The sequence below is a fragment of the Artemia franciscana genome, unplaced genomic scaffold, assembly GCF_032884065.1.
Source record: "Artemia franciscana unplaced genomic scaffold, ASM3288406v1 PGA_scaffold_1180, whole genome shotgun sequence".
NCBI classification, from domain to species: Eukaryota; Metazoa; Arthropoda; class Branchiopoda; order Anostraca; family Artemiidae; genus Artemia; species Artemia franciscana.
This window is the reverse complement of record NW_027062618.1, coordinates 2,402,428-2,426,800: the sequence shown is the minus strand read 5'-3', so window position 1 is coordinate 2,426,800 and position 24,373 is coordinate 2,402,428. Positions and strand designations below refer to the sequence as shown.

General features: G+C 35.3%; 1 protein-coding gene across 2 annotated transcripts in view; it reads right to left on the bottom strand.

Annotated features, from left to right (window-relative positions):
• LOC136041241 (uncharacterized) overlaps window positions 1-24,373 on the bottom strand; it is a 226,863-nt gene that overhangs the window by 180,879 nt on the left and 21,611 nt on the right. For both annotated transcript variants that reach the window (XM_065725844.1, XM_065725843.1), the window contains exon 2: window positions 2,685-3,964. In XM_065725844.1, the coding sequence (XP_065581916.1) occupies window positions 2,685-3,821 (1,137 nt within the window). In that variant the 5' untranslated portion in view covers window positions 3,822-3,964. The remainder of the gene's footprint in view (window positions 1-2,684; window positions 3,965-24,373) is intronic.

Sequence of the window (24,373 nt, the reverse complement as noted above, 5' to 3'; positions counted from 1 at the left end):
GTCCTTGTTTGGGTTGGGAGGATGTCATAAATAAAGATTTAAAGGAAATGGGAACTTCCTGGGAGGGTGTAAAGAGGGAGGCTTTAAATAGATTATGTTGGAGGAGGAGCGTGCGTAGCTGTGTTGGCCTCAGGCGGCTTGGTGCTGCAGTGAGTTATTAGTAGTAGTAGTAGTAGTAGTATCTAACCTGAAAACGATCACGTGAGGCTATGCAACAGGTCCTTCATAGTTTGCTGTAGAACCTTCCACACCGGCAAAATTTAAGGCTTTACGTTACTTATGCAATCTTACTCAGCACGTTAGGGAAAAGTCAATCAGGATAAGCAACTAATAAATTATGAAAGCAAATTTTTAAAAACTTACCCCGAAAGCCTTTCGCGCTTGATAAGAGCTTGAATTTCCATCTTCAATCCACACTTTTAATTTTTAAACAACTTGCTTGTGATAGTTGCGATGATATTAGAAGATAGTTATGATGTTATATGAATTTTAAATTAGCTTAGTGAGAAAGAAATTGTTTCTTTGTGATTAACGTAACTTGACCACTTATCATAGAAAATATTCTTTGTAGTGTGAAAGCCACCTAAGGATTTTTCTGGAAAACGTTTGCAAGTCAGTTGGAAGCTCAAAAGAGAGCATGCATTTTTCTTTTCTTATGCTAGAAGCCTAAAGACAAGAGAGTATATCTGACTATGGAGATTACGTGCATCCATTAGGTTTTATTAAAAGGTGCCATATTTTATACGATGTTTGGTAAGTATAACCTGGTCTGCGGCTTTCAGTTTTTTTTTTGTTTTGTTTTTTAGGGGGGGGGTAAAATATGCTTGGATGAAGACCAAAAAATATTTTCTTTCCTTCTCTAAAAAGAAATATCCTTTGTAGACTTATTGTTGATAAACTTGCTAAACTTATAGTTGAAAAATTTTAATAAATATAGTCTGTAGCTACGTAATGTGGCTTTATTATGGTAGTATATAACAGTTCAAAAGGCAATGTTTCGGACAAAATTATGAAACTTTCTCTTTTTTTATCATCGCCGTCTGTACGCCTAAAAGAATTCGGTTAACGAACGATCCACGAATATTTACGTATCTAATATAATTTTATATTTCTAACCATATTCTAACTTTCTAAGTCTTTGCCCTTTCGCTATGAATTCAAGAATATATAGTCTAATTTGTTATTTAAAGCTTAGACGAAGACGAAATTTTAATCGAGAATTTATGAGGAAAGAGTCAAAATTGCGAAAACACTGACGGAGCTTTTTATTAATATTTCACTCGCGTTTTTAAAGATTGATAGAAGTGGAAGATTAATTGTCTATTGGTATTTTCAAGATCTGAAGTTTATTCACCAGGACGAACCAAGTTCTTGTGATTGTTATTATTACTATTTATTGGAACCCTATCTTCATACAACAGAAATGATGGGGCACTAAATCAACAAAAAAAAAACAAAAAAAATATTAATAGAAATATGGGTTTCTGGTTAGAAATATGTGTTTTGGGTTTGTGTATATGGTGGTTTCAAACAACGAAAGGCTAGCAAATCGTTAGTAATGATTTGGATATTAAACAAGTTGTTCGGGAGGAAATATAAATTTAATTTAAATTAAGCAATAATCTTTAAATAAAGATTTAGGAGAAAGCTCATTCAGCATATTACAGAAAAATCTAATTAAAAATAATCTAACATATTGCATAGCAAAACTAGTAGTTAACATCAATGAACCTGCATGAAAGACATTTTAGGTTAGCTGCCAAGAAAACAAGGACCATATTAAAAACATGCTCCTTATTGGTTTTTGTCTGAACGAATTATTTTTTTTCCAGAGAAATTGCCTATGGATTGTTCTGGGTACTCGGCTGACAGACCGTATTTCGAACAGTAGGCTGTACAGAAAGTGTGGTTCAATCCTGCTTTATAGGGCTATAATGAGAGAAAGGTTGAGATGGCTAGTGTACGTTCTGCGGATGAAGGATTGCAGATTGCCAAAGATTGTCCTTTTCAGCCAACCGTCTAGGGCTAAGCGGAAAGCAGGTCGTCCGCGGTTTGGGTGGGAGGAGTTAAATCTTTCATAAATAAAGATTTAAGGGAAATGGGAACTTTCTGTGACGGTGTAAAAACAGAGGCTTTGAATAGATAGGGATGGAGGAGGAGCGTGCGTAGCTGTGCTAGCCTCTGGCAGCTTGATGCTGCAGTGAGTTGTTAGTAGTAGTAGTAGTTTCAGTCCTCGGTGGTTTTCCATTAAGCGATGATGCTAGGCCTGTTTTAATTTATTTTTTTTCTTTCTTTCAATGAACACACATTTTATTGCAAGTCTTATTTTATTAATATCTCCGTTGCCGAAGTACTCCGTTGCTTTTAAATATAGAGCTGAAATACTAATTTTTAAAAACAAACCAATTCTTACATTAATTCCTCAATGTTTTATCTTTTGTTAACTGTATCACAGTGGTTCTCATTCCCATATTTATTCAATGGCTGATAAAGGGAGAGAAAGTATTTGCGGTCACAGCCTTCTCAACTCTGAAACCAACACATTGACCCAGACTACCCCTGCTAATGTTTACATAATTTTTCGTCTTCGCCATTTCAGATAAGAAGAATTGCTCTGCAATTCCTCTTTAAACCTAAATTTTTCTGCTTTGCCATCACCGAGTAAGAAAAGAAATTGTTCTAACCTTGGCATGGACGCGACTTCCACGAGAGAGCAACTTACAGTGGGAGCAACCACAGTCAACAAGCAGCAGAGGCGGCAGAGCCCAATCATGATAGTATACTGGATATAAACGCCAGGCCATACGATCCTTAAGTAAGCGCTCAAGGAGCAAGGGATCCATAGGGATTGATGACCCGCCTGTTTCAAGCTGCTCACCACGGCTGAAATTTTCTTTTGGCTTAGTAGATTGTGGTTCTGAAGGCCAATGGCGCTCAGATGAATTAGATTCTGAATTGTCGTCTGCTGGTGATAAGTCTGGAGGAGAGAAGTCACCAAGGGGTTGAGCTGGACGATTTAACCTTCTTGGTGGAATTGGAGGTGGGCTTCTACTAAGAGACTCTTCAGAATCTCCGTGTCGCGATTTCCCACGGAAAGAATGACGAATATTATTCAGTGATTGGTTTGATCGTGACTTTTTTTCAAAGTCAAAACCAGCCTCTTTTAAAATGTCTTCAACTAAATAGAATGACCTTGCTCTAGATTTTGACCCTGGTTGAGGCAATACCCTTCTCCTTCCTTCATCAGTTCCTTCTCTCTGGGGAATACTCTGATTCAATGTCGTCATACTTCGCCACCGTCTTTCTAGAGAAGAAGAAGCGCCATTATCAGGGATCCCTATTCTATTTGCGTTTGCTAGATCAAAACTTTGATCACTTTTGAACTGATTGCTTTTTTGATATACACTCTTGACCTGGGTTGAGGGATGATCATAGTCACTGTTCCCTTCAATGTCTAAGTTAGTTGGATATTCATCAGAATGATATGCACTGCTTGTCCTTGACTTGCTTTTCTGAGGCATGTGATCAAACGTGTCAATAAACTCTTTGGAATTATCAAATCCTCTTTTGATTGTCACTGAATTTGTTTCTGCTATCTTCCGGGAAACTGATTTTTTTGACAACCAATTTGGATACAAAATAGAAGCACTTTTTTTCAAAGCATTTTTTACGGTATGTCCATCTTTGAAACCAGTAATAAGGAAACTTTTCGATCTTTCAACCTTTTTGGTTGGCTTTCGATTAATTTTTGTTTCTTTCGAAACAGAATTTTCTAAAATACCATCATCCTTTCCGAATGAGTCACGTGCTGATTGCCGCATGTCATAGAGAGAGGTAGGTTGCTTGAGTCGTTCAGCCAGAACCCGATCACGAAATGTTTTAACATAAAATGGTTTGGGTTGCTCATCTTCCCAGTCACTCGGAACACTCCAGGTATCGTCGTGCTCTGTGTTGGTACTATTCACTGAAATAATAACCATGCATAAATCATAAATTAAAAAAGCAAAAATAAAAGTCGCATAGAAAGAGCAAAATAATTTTGAAAACACACATCTTTCAAACCAACAATACAATATAAGCTTAACAATTCTTACGAAAAAAAAGTCTCTTCAGGCTATCCCCTACGCCAAGCATTATCCTTGATTTTACTTCCATCCCCACACTCCCAGTAAAATCAGAATATAGAGATAATATATTTAAAAAACACAAAAAAATACAAAACAGAAATATTTGCCAAAAAGCTTATGGCTTGTGCGGCCATTCTAGAAAACAACAAATCAATGGATTCCCCTAAAAATCAAAAAATAAAACAAAAACAAGCAAAAAAAAAGTCACCACCGGAGACCATGTACTATACTAATCTAATATAACAAGACTATTATGCACTATTTCCCTACTGCATCTATATACAAAAAAAGAACAAAAAAGTATAAACCATAAATACCAAAACAATGGTCCCTAAGCAACCCACGAAAAGTCGGCCTATCAGTCTCTTGAACTATATCATAAGGAACTATATCATAAATGATGCGGTAGCTAGGATAAGACACATGTATATTATATACGAATCAAGAGGTGTGACATGTATATTACATACGAATCAAGAGGTGTGAAGTCTGAACATCGCGCTAATGAATCTTAGTCCTTTCAAATATTTTATTTCTTTCTAAACTATTGTTGCCAGATAGAGCGCATGTGTGCCATTTGACAGCTTTTTTGAGGCGGTTGCGCATTGAATTTTTCGAATTGGCGCATTCTTGAGGGGAAATCAGCCATTCGGTATATTTTCACTTGAAAATGGTGCTTTTGGCGCGTTTTCACTTCTATGGTGGCGCAATTTAAACCAGACACCTGGCAACACTGTTCCTAACCTTTCATTCTGTAAGAAGTGTACAAACTTGATAGGACGTTAGATAGGTTTCCCTGGTTCAAAAAGTAGCTAAAAAAAAAGACAAGATTACAGGAGACTAAAACACCAGGAAGAAGAGCAAAATAAAGAAAAATTAATGAAAAAAATTATTTACAAGATGTTATGTTTGTGCGTGTCTATATAGCCACAGAGAAATCAGTAATTCACTTCAAAATTATGTGACTCAAGAGACTTTCATTAATCAACGACGCTTCTCAACCGCAAAGGTCTTTGCGTCGATCCTGTGGCAGGTAGGATCAAACCCTGTCTCACGCATCTCGAGGCAAAGATCAATTAACTGGTCCATCACAGGACACTGATTCAACAGATTTCCAGTGTTTAGTTGGATTTGAAGATCCATAAGGTGAAACAAATCGGGGGCTATCACTTTTACCAACAGATAAAATTCACTATTGTGATAAGTCAAATCTGTGATAAATCAAAAAGTTTTTAACAAACTAGAGTGGCAATTTCTTCACACGATCTATAGCAGCGGTGATGGATGATGTTTCCTAGAGCCCATACAAAAACTGATAGATTAGCATCCCCTTTTTCAGATTATGAGGTTTCTGGAAAAATATTTCAAAGAAAAAACGTCTCACAGATAATGTGATTGGCTGCTAAGGAACGTCACATCAAGACATCCAATGCTTTTAAGGCATTTCTATCCTATTTTGGTATAGAAAAGATTTAATCATAATTCGTTAATCTTGCAATGAATACACTTTGCGAATCCCCAAAAGACTCCTAGGCTTGTACACGAGGGGAAATACATACATTTCAATTAAGCAGTAGATCAATCGAAGAAAAAAGTCAAACACATTAAATAAGTTAATTTAAATTAAATAGATTAAAGAGGCTCCAATCAAGAATATACAAAAAGGAGAGAAGAAAGGAATTCAAGGTAGAAAAAGAAAACATACGGAATACAAATATATTTTTATACAAATCTTCTGATCCCACCAAGTGAGTGGCAGTCTCGAGTTGAATTAGGTGGGCCATTCCAGCTAAAATGACACGGAACGAGAGGATTAAAATCAGATTATAGGTTTGGAGTATGCGGAATCTGAATGTTCTGAGAACTACGGAGCTGATAATCCGGCAACTCAGATACATAGGATGAAGTAAATCTAAGGGACCTAGGAATATCACCGTGGAGCTAAAGAAAAGCGAAAGATGCACAGGAATGAATATTTTTCAACATATTGTAACGATTTAGCAACGGAGCGATTTACATCCTGGATAAAAATTATAGCTTTATTGTAAATGTTGGAATGCGGTTGAAGAAAAGAAGGAAAAGTAGCTTCTATATAACTGGGCAATAAGAAAAATAAGAATCAATTAAACTACAAAATAGGATTTTCAGAATTGGTCCGGGAAAATATGTTTGATGTTTCTTAGTATACAAAGGTGCCTCCACCAAATCAATGTGGTGCTTAAAAAGATAAATTTCCATCTAGGAGGATAACTAGGAAACAGACATGACCATCCTTTGGTCTACATAAACCTAAGACACAAGTAAAAAAAAAAAAAAAAAACTAGACTTAGAAACATTTAGGGCAAGAGAATCAGCACCAAACCTAAGTAGAGCTCTTTAGAACAGCTTCACCAACTTTGTAAGATCCTCACCCTCCGATTTCCCGGAAGTAACAAGGGTGGATTCCTCACCAAAACCAACAAGAGAGCCTAAGGAAGGTAACCTATGGTTTTGGGCATTGGGGTATGTTGGATGACACATCGGCAACAATGTAGTGAATTCTCATTTCTAACTGCGAAAATTTGGTCAGTAACATCAATTAAGAACAATACTGGCCCTAGAATTGACCCTTGAGGGACTCCATGGTTAACATTTGAGGGTGAACCGGAAAGTGGATTAACAGAAATTACTCTACCAAAAATGTTAGACTTAAAGCAAAGGAACGCCAAATCTCTTAAAACAAAAATGAGAGAGAAGAATACTGAGTCGAAGGCTTTAAGAACATTCAGAAATAAAGCAGCAGGGATCAAAAGGGAGTTTAGTGCAAGGCGAAGATAGTTCAATAAAACTACGCAAGCATGCTCAGTTGAATATTTGAAAACCAAATTGAAAATAATGAAAAAAAAACTTTAGAAGTAGAAAATTATTAAGTCGAGAAAGTATAACCTTCTCAAAAAGTTTTGCTAAAAAGGGACAACAGAAAAATTGGCTGATAGTTGTCTCGATCATTTCGTGTCCCATTAATATAATATGCTAAGTCGACAGAGCTTGAGACTGTTTGGGAAAATATCATGCTAAAAGGAGAGATTTATAAGCTTAGTAAAGGGAGAAGTAATGAAAGGAAGTATAAACAAAGGAAGGAAGAAAGGAAATATAAGGAAAGGAAGGAAGAAAAGGAGTATAAAGAAAGGAAGGAAGAAAGGAAGTATAAAGAAAGGAAGGAAGAAAGGAAGTATAAAGAAAGGTAGTATAAAAAAGGAAGGAAGAAAGGAAGCATAAAGAAATAAAACTAGCTGCCCTTATATATTTATTAAGAGCTTTATTTCGAGGTTACAGAATTATAAAAAAAAACCTCTTTTTGGCTCTAGCTTGCCTGAAATCATATTGACTTGTATATAACAATTGACGCAGTTTCAGCTGCTAATACACTATAGCGTTTATACACTTGTGTAGGATACCGAATGTTGCGAGTAAAACAAAATAAGTCGGTAATTCTCGGAATCAGTCTTACTGCCAGCCTCAGATATACGAGTTATTTACTACTACTACTATTAATACTAATAGCTCACTGCAGCACCAAGCCGCCTGAGGCAAACACAGCTACGCACGCTCCTCCTCCAACCTAATCTATTCAAGGCCTCCCTCTTTACACCTTCCCAGGAAGTTCCCATTTCCTTTATTGAATTCCCATTTCCTTGCTAAATAAGAGTTACTTAGCAATTTTTAGGCAAAATATACAGCTATCATGTTTAAAACTTAATTAGAGAAGAAAAAACAAATAAAATGCAAAGACAGAGTACAAAAAAGAAAGGAAGTGGTAAGCATAGACGACAGAAAATCTACAGACACAGAAAACACTATATCCATCAAGTTTATATTGTAATCTCCCATAATGATTAACTCATACAAATGCTAAGGTCTGTATCCACTAGATCGTTAAGAACTCCAAAACGCTGTACTCTCTTTGAGATGGGATTCATACAGAAGGTAAAGTACTTGTGGTAAGCATAAACGACAGAAAATCTACAGATGCAGAAGACACTATATTCATCAAGTTTATATTGTAATCTCCCATGATGATTAACTCATACAACTGCTTAAGGACTGTATCCACTAGATCGTTAAGAATTCCGAAACGCTGTACTCTCTTTGAGATGGGATTCATAGAGAAGGTAAAGTACTTGTGGTAAGCATTGACGACAGAAAATGTACAGATGCAAAAGACAATATATCCATCAAGTTTATATTGTAATCTCCCATAATGATTAACTCACTCAAGTCAGATTTGAAGAAATGAAAATTTTGGGGAGACTTGGCCATCAGGTTTTTGGAAGACTTGGAGGGGGGCTGACGAAGATTTTAATCTGGGTGCAAGAGAGATTAGAAACGCAACTGCCTCATAGGGAGGGGTGTAACGTATGGGGCGGAGGATGCCCCCAGCCAAAGTTTAAGCCAGTCTGGTAAGAAAATTTGAGTCGGTGAAAAAGTGGTACAAAGCACCGATATTTTACTGGGTCATTTTATTTTATTACGTAAATGATCTGTTGGAAATATACGACGTAAAATCCATACAGGAAGTTCAGATTCAGTCGGTAAAAGCAAATAACTGAGTTATTTTAAAAGCAACATTACCCAGAGCAGTCAGAAAAAACTGAACAGCCTGTCAGTAAAAGCCCCCCTAGCCCCCAATAAACGGCTAGTAACAAATCATCTACTCGGACTCACCCTGCTGCCCCATCGCTTTAGTATTTACTCATATTAACAATCTTCTTTTTACTTTTTATCATGCCAATATTATTTGACTGCCTCTTCCTTTCAATGATGAGTTTCATGGTCTTGAAGTAGCATATAACGACCCCCATCGTTTTCTACATAAACTTCGTCGTTAAGCCAATACTGGTAAATTACTTGCGGATTTTCATTTGAAACATTTAAATCAGACCCTTCTAGCTTCACGTGGTTCTCTGCTTGGGCGACTCTTTACGTCAGATAATGAGTTGGTTTGCCGAGTTATGCACTCCAATTTTAAGGCTATCGATCCCAATTTGGAAGAAGCTTTACATGCCTTTTGAACATGGCTAACCTGTTTGTCTGTTATGTTCGTCTTTTTTTTCTTTTTTTTTTACTGGAGCACTGTATTGCATTGTGTAGTATAGCCTGTTAGTGCGAAGTTTACCCCAAAAGATTTATTTTAGATTTATTTAGTTTAATCAAAAGATGTAATTAAACTTTCAACAGGAAATTATTGAATAGCTAACTGGGAACATACAAAGACAAAATTTACAATCAGTTTGGTTCCGTTCTAGTTCAAACATACATATATATATATATATATATATATATATATATATATATATATATATATATATATATATATATATATATATATATATATATATATATATATATATATATATATATATATATATATATATATATATGGTCCCTATAACACAAGTACCTTTTTTGTTCAGCCTTAAGGATCCATCACATTGGATTTTAGGATTCCGTGCTCCCCTTCGCGTTGAATTCTGAAACGCTTGGTATCCTTACCTAAGATCTGACGTCAACCTGACCGCAAGACAGAACGAAACACAGGAGCTTTGACGGAAGAAATTGAGCTAGTTTCAATTTCTTCTAACGACAATGGGAAGGATAAAGGATCAAGATCCCCAAGAGTCATTGACGGTGCATAGGACGTTGAATTGACGTTTTAGCTGCTAGAAAGTGTGTGGAAGCTACAAAGTGTTTGTATTTATTCATTTCGATGTATAAGTGTCTGTGGATGATGATTGAAAGCAGATGATGAAGATTTAATTATTGATGGTGAGCTTATGTCGGAACTAAACAGTATTGTAGGGCGAAAGGAAGTGTTCATAAGCGGAGATCGACATAAGAGCCGTAACATATGGCGCAACGCAACTAAATGCATTAGACGTAACACAAAGTTTTAAGTTTGTAATGTGAAGCAAAAGCTATTCTCCGAACATGTAGAAATATGAATAATTCGAGAGACGGATATTGGCCTTAAAGGTAGGTAGGTGGGTATCTTTATTAAAAAACAGCACTATAAACTTTCATTCATCAGCTAAAAAACAGGCCACAATGGCCTGTAAGCATAGCTGGCGCCTAATACGATCCATTTCTTTTAAATATTTCACTTATCATAAAAAAATGAACAAATAGCCTAAGATAAATAAACTACAAAAAGAAAACAAAGCAAAGAACTGATGATCATTTTAATAAAATGTGGGGGAGATACCCTTCTCTCGGTCTAAAATACTCAACATTACTAAATATTCAGAAGATGGGCCTTGAGGTGACGTTTCAGCTGAGGCAAATTTTCTTATTCCTTAACTTGCTGTGGGAATAAATTCCAGACAGTCGGTCCCATGTATCTGATGACATGAGCCACTTGTTGTTTTACTTGATTAAAGTAAAACAACAACAAACAACAAACACGATTTCTAGACCAAAGATATGCTGACACTTATTGACAATTACATAAAAACTACAGGACAATCATAAAACAGCATAGATTTCAACGAGACTAGGATCTTCAGCCCCGTGCCCTACGCACGTAGCTGAAATAATGTTCCAGAACACTGCTTTTGATGAAACACAGCAGTTGATTAGACAAGCACAGACGTAGTGTTATTACAAACTCTCTAAAACCTGGACCTGCAAAACCACAGATCTAATGGATGAAGAAGAAGACGATATTTCAAATAATGGCTAGGCAGAAGCTTCATCAAAGCATATCAGGATAAGAAAAATTATGTCTACCTTTGTATAATTACTACAAGAAGGTTCAAGTAATCTAAATACCTCCCTTGTTATTTCCCAGATCCTAGGATCTCATGATTTTTCCCAGATCCTTAAGTAATGACCAGGGAAAGTAAGCACGAAAGAGGTAGAGGAAAGAAGATATGGAAAAAAATATTAGAGACATAGGAAAAGGTAAGAAATAATATAACGTCGGAGAGTGTCTTGTTAATATAAAACAAACAGAACAAGCGAAATCGCATAGGAAGAGGTAAAGATAAAGGCAAGGGTATTGATAATATAGGGAAACGATGAGGACAAATAATTGTATTATTTAGTCCACGTCCCCGTTTATTTCCGCTTGTGAAGGAACTAGCAAATTAAAATCAACAAAGGTCTTTCTGAACAGTCACGATCTTAAAGGAAGTTATGATCGATTACTTGAGATCTAAATCCATCCTGAAAAGATCTATATGCTTTCACTCATTCTCTCAATCCTCATAAATGTATTTAGGTTCGTTGAACAAACAATAGTTTTTATTCGGAACAGACAACACCCACTTAGCCAAACGTTGAAAATTTCGCAAGACAGAAAAGGCCACCTGTGACCGCCATTCAATTAAAATAATGACGGCAGTCCGTTAAACGGATATGGTTCAACTGAATTAAGATATAGGAGAATCGAAACACGCTGAGCTTGCCAGGTTGATCTTTCTTCTTTTTGCATGTCTTTTAGTAAAAACAACTTTAAGGGAGAACAGGCCAGAAGCCTCCCCCCTCCCAATACTACAGACGTGCCTCAGCCTTTTTGTCAGTAGGTGCGACACGCTGCGTCGCACCTACCAACGGGATTTGTCGAACATCCACACGACGATCCAGCCCCAGTGGGAAGATGTTTGGGCAGCGGCGCACATGCGGGATGACTGGCGGCTCTTCGTGGATGCCCTGGGTGCCTCTGGCGGCACAGGAGGATCTAAGGTCTAAGGTCTAAGGATATTAAACCCACCTTGTCGACCTTTCAGCGTTTTATTAAGCGTTCAGAGTTCGGTAGTGTACAGTCTTCAAACCTTTGCCTTTTTTCTCAAAAATGTTATATATGTAATTCGGTTGATTTAGTTGAAAAACCCAAAAACGTAAATATTTCAGAAAATACAATTATCAGTAGCTTTGACATCGTGTCTATGTATACAAATATTAATGTAGCAGAATCCGAGAAATTATTAGAAAATAAAATAAATGAAAATTATGACTTAATAGAAGCTTCAGCTACAGGATTTAGATTGCGATGTTTTAATGACCTTGGTTAAACTTTGTAACAAGTATTCAATGTATTTCCAATTCCGTAATTCTTTCTACCAACAAATAAATGTCTTACCCATGGGTGCGCCTCTCTCCGGGTTACTGGCGAATATTTATGTAGAGCATATTGAAAATTGGGCATTAAATTCATATTTTTTGAAACATATCTTTTGGGGACGTTACAAGGATGACGTTATTTCACTTTGGAACTATGGGAAAATGAACTTAGGGGTTTTTTAGATCACCTTAACACATATGATAGAAATTTACAGTTTACCTTAGAAATTGAAATTGCAAATAAAATCTCATTCCTAGATGTTCTAACTATTCGTAACTTAGATGAACTTAATTTTACTATTTACAGAAAACCAACACAAAACGATAGATATTTACAATTTAAATCAAACCACCTCTTAAAAGAGGTGTCTTTAATATCTCTCGTCGATCGTGCCCTAAACATTTGTTCTGATTCCTACATCACAGCTGAACTAGACTTTATCAGGGACATACTTTTTGGAAATGGGTATCCTCTTTTATTTATTAATAACACAATTAACCATAGAGTGAAAAGACACTCCCATAAAATCAATGATAATTACCATGTGAGAATCCCGATAAGCCCCAAAACATAATTTACCTCCCATATATCCCAAAAATCGCTAGAAATCTTAAAAAAGCATGCACACAAAATAATCTGTATATTGTATTTACCAATAATAGAGGCCTAGTTGCCCTCCAATTTTTCGGTTACTTAAAAAGAGCAACTAGAACTTTTAATTTTTAACGAACGTTTTTATTAGTAAAAATATATGTAACTTAAGAATTAACTTACGTAACAAACTTTTATATTCTTATACTTTTATTATGAATATGAGGGGGTTTGTCTCCTCGTTAATACCTCGCTCTTTACACTAAATCTTAAGTTTTGTCCCAATTCTTTAAGAATGATCCCTGAATCAGAAAGGCCGTAGAATAAATAGTTGAAATTACTAGAAATACTTTAGCATAAAGAGCGAGGCATTTATCTCCTCCTAAATACCTTGCTCTTTATGCTAAAGTATTTTTAGAACCCCTCAAATTCGTAATAATCTCTGTTCGTTTTAGGTTTTAATGCTACTCCTTACTTTCAACTGAAAAAACTTTTTCATGTTTATTTTTTCATTGTTTTTTTTATAGCAATACTAGAAAATCCCGCGCGCTGTTCATTGAATTTCTCTTCCCCCATAACACATTCTTCCAAAGAAAGATCCTCCCACATATCCCCCTTCCCTCAACTCAACCCCCAAACCAAAAAAATTCCCCTGAAAACGTCTGTACACTTCCCAATAACTATTACTGTATGTAAACACTGGTCAAAGTTTGTAACTTGCAGCCCCTCCCCCAGGGACTGTGGGGGAGTAATTCACCCCCAAAGACATAGTTATTATTGTTTTCAACTATGCAGAAAAAAATGGCTATCTCAAAATTTTGATCCGTTGACTTTGAGAAAAGCATGAGCGTGGGAGGGGGCCTAGGTGCCCTCCAATTTTTTTGGTGACTTAAAAAGAGCACTAGAACTTTTCATTTCCGTTAGAATGAGCCCTCTTACGACATTCTAGGACCCCTTGGTCGATACGATGACCCCTAGGGAAAAAAAACAAATAAACACGGACCCGTGATCTGTCTTCTGGCAAAAAATACGAAATTCAATATTTTTGTAGATAGGAGCTTGAAATTTTTTGCTATAGGGTTTTATGATACGCTGAATGAGATAGTGTGATTTTCGTTGAGATTGTATGACTTTTAGGAGGTGTTTCTCCCTATTTTCCAAAATAAGGCAAATTTTCTCAGGCTCGTAGCATTTGATGACAAAGACTAAATTTGATGAAACTTATATATTTAAAATCGGCATGAAAATCCAATTCTTTTGATGTATCTTTTAGAATCAAAATTCCGTTTTTTAGAGTTTTGTTTACTATTGAGCCGGGTCGCTCCTTACTACAGTTCATTACCACGAACTGTTTGATAGCAACAGCTTACAAACAAGCTTTTAAACAAGCAAAGCACTTCTATTCTTAGGCCGTGTGAAGGGCAATACGGACGAGACCTCTGTTACGCCTTTGTTTTTACATACTAATTATGTGAAATTGAACAATATACGATTTATGAGTAAATTGCTAAACTCAGTATATATGGTGTCCCAAAAAGAACGTAGATTTGCAGGATTTGAATCTATTATTAAATGGAATTTATTTATTTGACACAAGTAAACAAAACACGCCAATCTCTTGGGAGGATGTTGTCATTATATTGAAACACAACATTAGGTATTTACCCTTCCCCTTTTAGACCTTAAAGCACTTATTTTGTCCCTGAAACATAGAGAAAATTAGATAGAAAAAATAGGTAGAGAAATATGCCTGACTTTTTTAGCTTTTTTGTTGAGGCTTAGTCTAAATGAAGGGAGATAAGAAATTAATTCCTAACTCCCCCACCCAGACACACACCTTTCTATATTTATCCAATGGGTCGTGAAGAGAAAGACAATTTGAGCATTGAAATGCGCTCTTTTAGGCGTATTTGCCCTCCCACTGCTAGGCCTATAAGCACTTATTCTGTCCATGAAACATAAATAGAGAAAATTTGCCTGAATTTCGATAAAGGTGGAAATAACCCCAAAAACTACCATCTTATTCAGCGTATCAGAAATCCCTATATTAAAGGTTTCAAGCTCCTACCTTCAAAAATGTAGAATTTGCGGTTTTTTTCTGACAGAAGAAAGAGCTCATGATCTTTCTTCTGGCAAAAAAAAACAACATAATTTTACATTTTTGCAGATGGGAGTTTGAAACCTCTACAGTAGGTTTTGTTGCACTGAATATGATGGTGCGATTTTCATTATGAGGTAGTGACTTTTTGGGGGTGTTTCCCCTTTTATCAAACATCAGGAAAATTTTATCAGGCATAATTTCATGGATCAAATAAATAAATTTTATTTAAAGTAGATTCAAATCACGTGCTATTTTTGGAACACCCTGTAATACACCTCTGCTTTGCCTTATAAACCATAGTCTTTTGTAATAAATGGCCAATAAACCCCTGGCCATGAGAAGATAAAGCAGATTTGTGCACAAGGAAGGGCTAATCAGTATTTAATCTGGCTTTATAAACTCTTGGTCTAAGGACACTCAATCAAAGATTTGTATGTTGCATGTTTGATATAACAAGCCATACAGCCATACAAACCATATACAAGCCATATATGTGTACATACAGCAACTGCGTGACATGACCTACGTGTAAATCAAAGGCAAAGATGTAATGCAGAGTAGATTTCAAAGGTGAAGGCACATACTTCACATTAAAGGTAAAGACAGATACATGCATAGGAATTTTGAAGGGATGCAAAATTTGTATACCAGGGGGAGGGGATTTGAAAAAAAAACGGTAAATTATGTGGAAATGAACAATATAGGAAATTAAAAAAAATACAAAAACACTTAAAATTTAGGAGCAGATGGGACATAAATCCCCTTTTATAGGTGCATTTGAAAAAGACAGACCTTGTGGCAGAAGACGCCGGAGATCTATACATGATTAGACCTACATAAGACATTAAGAGTGGCCGTTAATGGTAAATTCTTTGTATAATTTATATGTTTTGGATGAAAATAAAAAATGTCTATGTCTATGTCTAATAAGACTACATAAGACATTGCGCAGCCCCCTTTTTAAAAAAAAACTGTATCAACACAATTTACCCAGTTGCTTTCTCGGTCCGTGTTTTAATCAGACTTCGAGTTGGCTTTCAGCCGGTCTCTCAATTAAAAAAAATAATAATAATAATCTACGTAAAACCCCTGAATTTCAGCTTCAGAGGCCAATATAGCTTTTAAAAAGGAGAAAGTCAGTATCTGCATGTAAACCTCTCTACAATGAATTATTTTTTCTCGTGCAAAGAAGAATAATTTGAAAAAAAGCCTCTAGGAATACGGATACGATAACAGTAAATTGAGAACATGTCAATACTTACAAACGGTAATCGTACCTTTATAATTGGTCTATTATTCCCTGGCCATTTCAAAAATAGCCTACTGTGATGCTTGTAATTAGCGCTATGAATCTCATACTACAACCACAGTATTCGCATTCAATTTTATATAAATATTCATTTCTCTGGCAATTTTTTTTTACTTTTATGATAAAATGACATTTCAGTTTTACAATTAGTAGATACAATAAGGGGTTGTCAGCTTTCAAACATCGTGTAGATCTTACCGCGTGTACCATATCCAAAACCCCGTTTGCGTAGTAAGGTGGTTTTACGATGCGAAGTGCGGCTCGAGGTGGAAACGGCTTGGTTAAAGTTTTTCCAGGCATGGTAAAATTGTGCCACGAATGGTGGAGCAGGTGGGATTTTGAGATGCGTACCAGGTGACATAGAGTGGGCAACGCGTCAGGTCTTTGTCTCTCTTATTTACTGAAGATAGGACAAACATAGTAGATGCTCGCTTGTAATTTTAAATAAATTTGAAGGTTTGATGATTTGAAAACCTTCTAAATGGTTACAATTTGCACAGTTAAACGCGTGTGATTTACAATGTTGACCAGGGAGAACCTGCTAGGCAAACAAATTGAAAGAATAAGGATATTCAGGTGGTCCATATATAAGGACCGGTAATAAACATTAGAGGCAGCTCATTTACCAATAGTATAGGAAGCTACCCCTGTTTTCAATTCACCAACGCTTGAAGTGTCGGGAGTGACTGATATTTCGCCAAAAAGGTCAACTTTATTTTGATAAAAGTCAATTATTAGAATGTATCATAGAACCTTGACAGCGTGATGAAACTGAACCAAAAATTTAAACGGTATGCAGTACTTTAGCGTTTCAGAATATTTTATAGAGTCAATGATTTGCAATCAAAAAATAGAATCCGTAATCTTAAAGTTATAGCCTTTGCAAAAATTGTCCATTGGAGCTGCCCTTCAAGGAGCCGCAATTATTCAGGTTTAGCGTAAGACGGATCGTGAGTCTCCAAACTTATTTGATACATTTGGGTTACATATTTTCTTGCACAGCCTTACCTCTTTCTTCCACCCCCCCCCCTTACCTTGTACTCCACGTTGCATTATCACTATTCTCATACGTTCCAACCTGAGTTAATTTTCTCCTATTTGTATCAAATTTGCATGGATAGAATGTTACATTAATTACCCGCTTCCTGTGTAGATAGAACATGTCAAATGAAATTTGAGTGATTTTAGAAAGATCAGACTAAAATAATGTTATTTTGGACTGTATTTTTATTAAAGTTAGTTTGTTTTCCCTTTGTATAGTTCAGTCCACCAATTCATGAATTGAATAGGCAAAAAAAGAAATTCCATATAAATAAAACTAAATATAAAAAAATTTAACAAAAAATTTTTTTCTTGTGTAAATCAGGATATAGGGGGATTACATTTCCGCACGGAAGGGGGAGGAGGAATACGCCTTATACCAAGCGAAGCTCGTTGGTACTCAAAGAAAAGGGAGGCATTTATTATCTAAATGGATACCACCTTACAACAAATACACTCAGCCTTTTTAAATTTTGCTACAAATTGGCTGGGGATCACAAATATGTTACCTATTCGAAAAGCTAATGAAAGGCTAATTTAAAATAAAGAAAATACAATCTTTTACTAACTGTTAACCAAAGCGCTGTCTATTCAGGGTACCTAAAGCATGAAAAATACGTTCGCTGTTTCAACAAGGTTTTTTCGATCAAAACTGGTAGCACTATAGACACGATCGTGTCCAGTGAGGGAAGTGGGTTTGAACCCCTCCCCCCCCCAAAAAAAAAAACAAAAGTTTGTCTGAATCGTAAAAAACGTAAAAAATGGATATAAACAATATTTTATGCGTTTTTGATTGTTTTTGTGTTTAACCCCCCTCCCCCCCCCAAAAAAAATCCTTGTGTAAAACGTTCTCGAAAAAAAACTGGATACGCCCCTCACCATAGGAATCCCCAAAACTTTAAAGCGGCTAAACGATATTTCCAGTGATTTCATTTTTAGCTTTTTCTTGCGAGTATACTCAAGGACGTATCCAGTGAGGTGGTTAGGGGATTTGAACCCCCTCCCCAAGATGTTCGTCCAAATCGTAAAAATATATAAAAAAAATGCATAAAAGCAAATTTTTATGCGTTTCTTAGTTTTTCTGCACACCCCCCCCCAGAACAAAATCCCGGATAAGACCCTGGATATGCTATAACATATTTAGCAATCACCCGTTCCTGAAATTAAAATAAAACTGATTTGTTAAATCGAAAAACAAAATTCACGCTCTAATGACGTAAGCTATAATGACGTAAGCAATAAATCCGAATTTCCCTATTTCCGGCAAAAAAACAGGAGAAGTTAAAAGGCTTTCCTAAGATTTTTTGAAAGATGGTGATAGCTTGTATTTTTCTATCGTTTATTCGAATCCCTTATTCAAGTTCTATAAGCTATGGTAAGACCGCCCATTATTATGGAAAGTAGACTCAACTAACGACAGACACAACTCGCAGACTCAAACTCAAAACAGCAAATACACAAGATGAATATATGGAAAGTAGAATCAGTGCCCAATAGACTCAACTAAGTAGACTCAAACTCAAAAGAGTAAAAACAAGTTCAAATTTACAATGAACGAGACTGGGCGACGCTTTAAGGTACTTTAAAGTACTTTCGGATTTTAGTATAAAATCCGAAAGCAAAGTTTTGCTTTATTGCTCAGATTTGCAACAAAAGCAAATAATAAAGAAAAAAAAATTCCGTTTCCAACATTTTGAAGATCGATAAAAGGATAGAGGCATTAATAGGAGGAGTAGAATGTAATTAAGAAAGTAGTCAAAGAGTGGATTTAGTTAGTCATTCAATATTTATACATTCTAAAGATTTTATGGTACTTGTGTATTATTCAGAACACACTCAATAAGTGAAATTAGGTTAGGTTAGGTATCTTCTATCACAATGAGTTCCTTCTCGTAAGCGTATAAAGTCATTTTGTGTCCAGTGGCGCACTTTTTGTTGTGGGCACCAACCTCTTATACTGGAAAAATATAATTGCCTCTTTTTCAGTCTTTGGCAAATTCTAAATCTTCGTTTCAAAATCCATGTTCAGACACTATCTTCTATCACCATGCGTAGCAAACTAAATTGAGTTTTGTCTTTGTGGCTATGAAACCGGTTTTTCTCATAAAATGTACCAGCATCGTAGTTTGTTTCACGAAAGAACCTAACTTCACTTATTGAGTGTGTTCTGAATAAAACACAAGCACCGAAATTTACGACAAGCATTAGCCAAAAAAGACAGATCTAGCGGTGGACTTAATTGTGTCAGAAGACAACAGTGCCCTTTTCTTCTGCATCAAGCTGTTTTTAATTAATCGTTTCAACTTTGAAGGCTGAACGAGACAGAACAGGATCTACAAGACTGGATTAAGAGAAAAGCTTCCGTATTTGTTTCTCTTTTTTCACAAAAGAGAGTTCTTACTTGTTAAGTGTCGCAGAGAATAGAGAAACTATTCTAATTTTAATGTCATAGGAGAGATTAAGAACCATTAATTGTCTTTGAACAACTACCCAAAACCCTATTTTTTTTTTAAATAAAATTTATTTTTTGTCACCTATTTAAGGATTTTTTTTCCAGGCATCGAACCAGGATCCTGCAGGGCAATTCATTATAAGGAGGGGGTAAGTCCTTCAAAACTCAAACAACAACCGAAATATTCAATGAACACGGAAAAACAAGGCCATTCTTCAAAAAGAATGGCAAGAGTTTCTAGTAAGCGATTGGATTTTTGTTTATGCGTGTGTTTGATAGAGCTGATGCCGTTGGGTTGGGTTTATATCTTTGGTTGTTACATTTTTTTATTTACTTTGGTTTTATTCACTTTAAATACATACTTTTATCTGAAAAAAAATTATCAAGATAGAAATATCGACATCCCTTACAGAATTGATTAGAACCATGAAAATTGTTAACAATTAAAAAATCAAGCACATAAGAAAATAAAAAAAAATTAAAGTTTATACAACTCCTTCCCAACGAGCAACCCGAAAAACTGTGGATGAAACCACACTTCGGAGGGGTTAAGCCTTTCTTGTTAAATGTATGCTGTTTGCCAGAAGAATGGATTAATTGATGAATTGCTTATAACAATGGGAATAGTTAAAAATTAACAAAAATTAAATGCTGTAAAAAATTCAACAAAATTCGACCGTCTACCCCTCCACGATTGATCGATGAATCCTTAGAACTCTTTAATTAACTTATTAACTTTTAACCCTTAATTAACTTTAATTACATTTTTTTATTAATTTTCAAGCGGAACACTTTAGGGTGAATGGGTTCAATGCTCGACAATGTTATCAAAGTCAATTATGACTTTCAACATACCGTTATTGAAATTTCAAACCTTCTAAAATGTTTTTAAAAAATTTCAAAACCTTCTAATGTGTCAACCACTCCTAAAAATAACTTGAATTTCATAAGACAAACAGTTCTAAAACAGAATTCTGTATAGTAGGCCATAGGTACATTTTGATAGGTGCAGTGGTGGTCCTGGCATCTCTTACGCATGGGCCAAATCTTGACTAGCGTTCCTCTCCTGTCTCCCACAAAATTTCGGGCCAAATTATATCAAAATTTTCATTTATTAACAAAATTATTTTCAATTAATTAATTTATTTTTTAGTTTTTATTTGTTATTTAAATTATTATTAATTATTTTAATTATCTTTTTATTATTTTTATTTTTTTTAATCTATTAACTGCGACTTCTAGTTTATTTTTAATGAAATTTTTTTATTTTGTTTAAATACAAAATGATTATAACCGCTAGATTATTTATTTCGAATTTTGCAACCCTACAATTTCTGAAGCCAGGGCAGCCTCCCCTAAAATCACCCCTGGATAGGTGTCGACACGAAAAAGGAACATCCTTGGAAACATCATCACAAAACTATGCTTTGAAACATCAGAAGCTTGATAGGTAGAAACCGAACGACCCAAAAGATTTATGTATGAAAATAGATTAAAACAAAATTGAATATTCGGTCTAAATCTTACTTTATGAGCCCACAGACCCCCGAACATCTGTGAACCCCTGTGATAACTTTCTATAGAAGTAAAAGGAATAGAGAATGATGCTAATAAATTTAACATATCTAATTACACTCATACAAATATCTATATTTGCTGGAATCTAATTTTTATCGTCTGTAAAAATTCACAGTAGGCCTACATGCGACAAAATTCACAGTAGGCCTACATGCGATACAATTTGGCAAAGATGTAGGTTTTATCGCAACTCAGTGAAAGATTAGCATTCCAATTGTAAATTTTGCATCTTCATGTAAAAATAAATTAAAAAAGAAACTTCCCCCTCCCCCCACATTTCCGTGAATTGCTGCTCAGGTTTGTTTCCAAAGGCGTTTCCCGGATTTTTGTTTGGGGGGTGATCTTTTTTCGAGAGAGGGAGGTACAAAAAAAAAATTAAAAACACATAAACAACTTGTTTATTTGTCTTTTGTTACGTTTTCACAAGTTGGACAAAAATTTCCAGGGGGCGGGATTTGATTGGGCGATCCTACCATGAGTTCTAGAGCTTCGATACGAGATCCGAATAAACAAAAGAAAACCAAAAGCCTACCCCTAATTTCCCGAAAACATAAGAAAAACCGTTCAATTTTCCCCGTTTTGTGCCTGAGATAAACATATTTAGTTTTAATAGAATTTGCAACATTAGAAGGGGTGAATTTTATTTTTTCGAGTAAGTGGAGGAGAATTTTCCTTTAAAAGTAGAAAAAAAGGGCAGTCTCTTAAAATATTCTAGCACATCTACTAAGAAAACGCTAAAATCAGCTCAAAGGATAGAGCAATTGGGAAGTCCAGTAGTTCCTTGCAGAGCGACCTGCTTTGACTGAAAACCTTGCTTATAAGTTGATCTTTGATCTTTATAAGTTGATCTTTTGGTTATGAGTTTTTGTTTGAGTTTATGACTTTTGAGTTTTGGATATAAGTTGTTTTTTCTAACATATCTTCTTCTAATATTCATAAATGTTGCTAATTAGCTTATTTTTTGTTTTATGTCTATAGCGAAAAGCATTATTGCTTACCATTTGGTATACTAAGAAATAAATAAATAAATACATAAAATTTCTAGATGCTAGAAGGTCGAGATCATAAAGTCAAGAAACTGAGAAGTTCCTAAAATTAAAAGCAATCTTAGCAATAAACGGGAGCTAAGCCTATCTTTTGGCCTTTTAAATTTTGTTAATCTTCTGAATTTGCATAATTTGTCCTTCTTTATTACAATGAAAAGTAGCTAAACACCTTTAATAGTGTACATAATTTGATATGGTGCTAGAGGGGGGGGGTAACTGCCCCTCAATACCCCAGTTTAAATCTACGCTATCTAAGAAAGTCTAAATCTAGATTTAAGGCTGATTAAGATTAAAAGGTTGTGATCGTAAACTCAAGAAACTGAAAGGTTTAGAAATTTTCAGTTCAATTCTAATCTTAATAGCAAAACAACAAACTTTAAGTAAAGCTACTTGCCTATTCAAAGTTGTTCTAAAAAATTAGTAATTTATAGTGGAGTATTATTTAGCAAAACTACTGAAATTTAGTGATTTTTGATAAGTTGCAGCCCTTTTACTAATTTAATTAGTAAAATTACTAATTAAATTAGTGAATTGGGCAGCGGGTGTATCCGTAATGATCCGTAATGATCCGTAATGAAATATCTGAAGAAAAGATTTTCACCGAAAAAAACACTGTTTGAATGTTACAGCCCAATTTGTTTTGCTGATTTTGTGGGTTCGTATTTTTTTTTTTTTTTTTTTTTTTACTTTTTTAAGCGAAGTTGCTTAAAAATTTATACAGCGTAAACGGTCACGAGTCATACCTCGACTGAAATTTGAGTCGACTCAAATCGAGTCAAATAAAGTCAGCGTAGCTGTCATTCGACTGTCATTTTTTTCTACGCGGAATGGCGAAGAATGCAGGCGTGAAGGCAATGAAACTAGGGTTTGGGACAGAAGCCCATATACACATGTCACAAGAAGTATAAAGCCCATTGAATCTAAATTAATGTTTTGAGGCTCTACAATCGAAAATTTTTAGAATCCCCGAAAGAAAAACTTAATTATTAAGAATAAAGCGGCTAATTTATGCAAGTCGCCTTATAATTTAATCTTAACACTAATATCAACTCGAAGGCCATGTGTATATGTGTCAGTGAAATTGTATAATTGACGACACTACTGCCAAGTATTTCTTTTCCTCAATTCATTGTGAATCTAATTTGATTGTATTAAGAGGCGTGATCTTCCAGATATTTCTTGATGGGCGTCAACCCCAATAGTACTCATATTAACCTGCATTTGTGTTCTAATTTTCTGTGAACAATAGTCCTATCTCTCTAAAAGAAGAAATAATTTCACGAAAAATTAGCACGCACACAAGTACATAGATGAATAGGGGAAATCCCCCAAGATTGACCCAAAAAACTATTCTTAGCATCGTTTAAATCATGAGCCAAAAACGTGCATTTGTCCTTCACCACCCTTCCTTGAATTGTTCACCTGCCTCCTCCAAAATTCAGAATTCTGTGCATCAAGTTTTTATAAATACACAGATAGTAGCGAGGGAGGGTCTGCATGTATTCCGCTACCTTGTGTACATCTCATTGCGACACTTGTTCCATCACGTGTGATGTGTTTTCTCCATACAACGGCTCTTTGGGTCGTGTATGGCCCACTTTCAACATGCACGACCCGCTCCCCTGGTGAACACGATTTTGAAAGCCACCCTCCCCTGAGAATTCGGAGATTACATATAGGAATTAATTATGCTCAAAAGATTAGCTTAACATTTAAAACAAATTAAGCCAAACGCTATCTTATCTTAGCATAATTAAAAAATTAATGAGGGATTTAATCGGGGGAAATGAATTCAACACTTTATATATATATATATGTTTTTAATTGTAATATTCAAATTAAACTGTACCCATTAGATACCAAAATTACCTTTATGCTCCATTAACTTGCGTATACTATTGACCAGGCAGCATGATAAAAAAAAAAAAAAAAATACAAATCGTTCCCTTTTGATTTTTTCCTAATAAGAACTCAATTATTGCAAGTTGAACCAAAACATTTACATTCGTAAACTAATTCGCATTCAC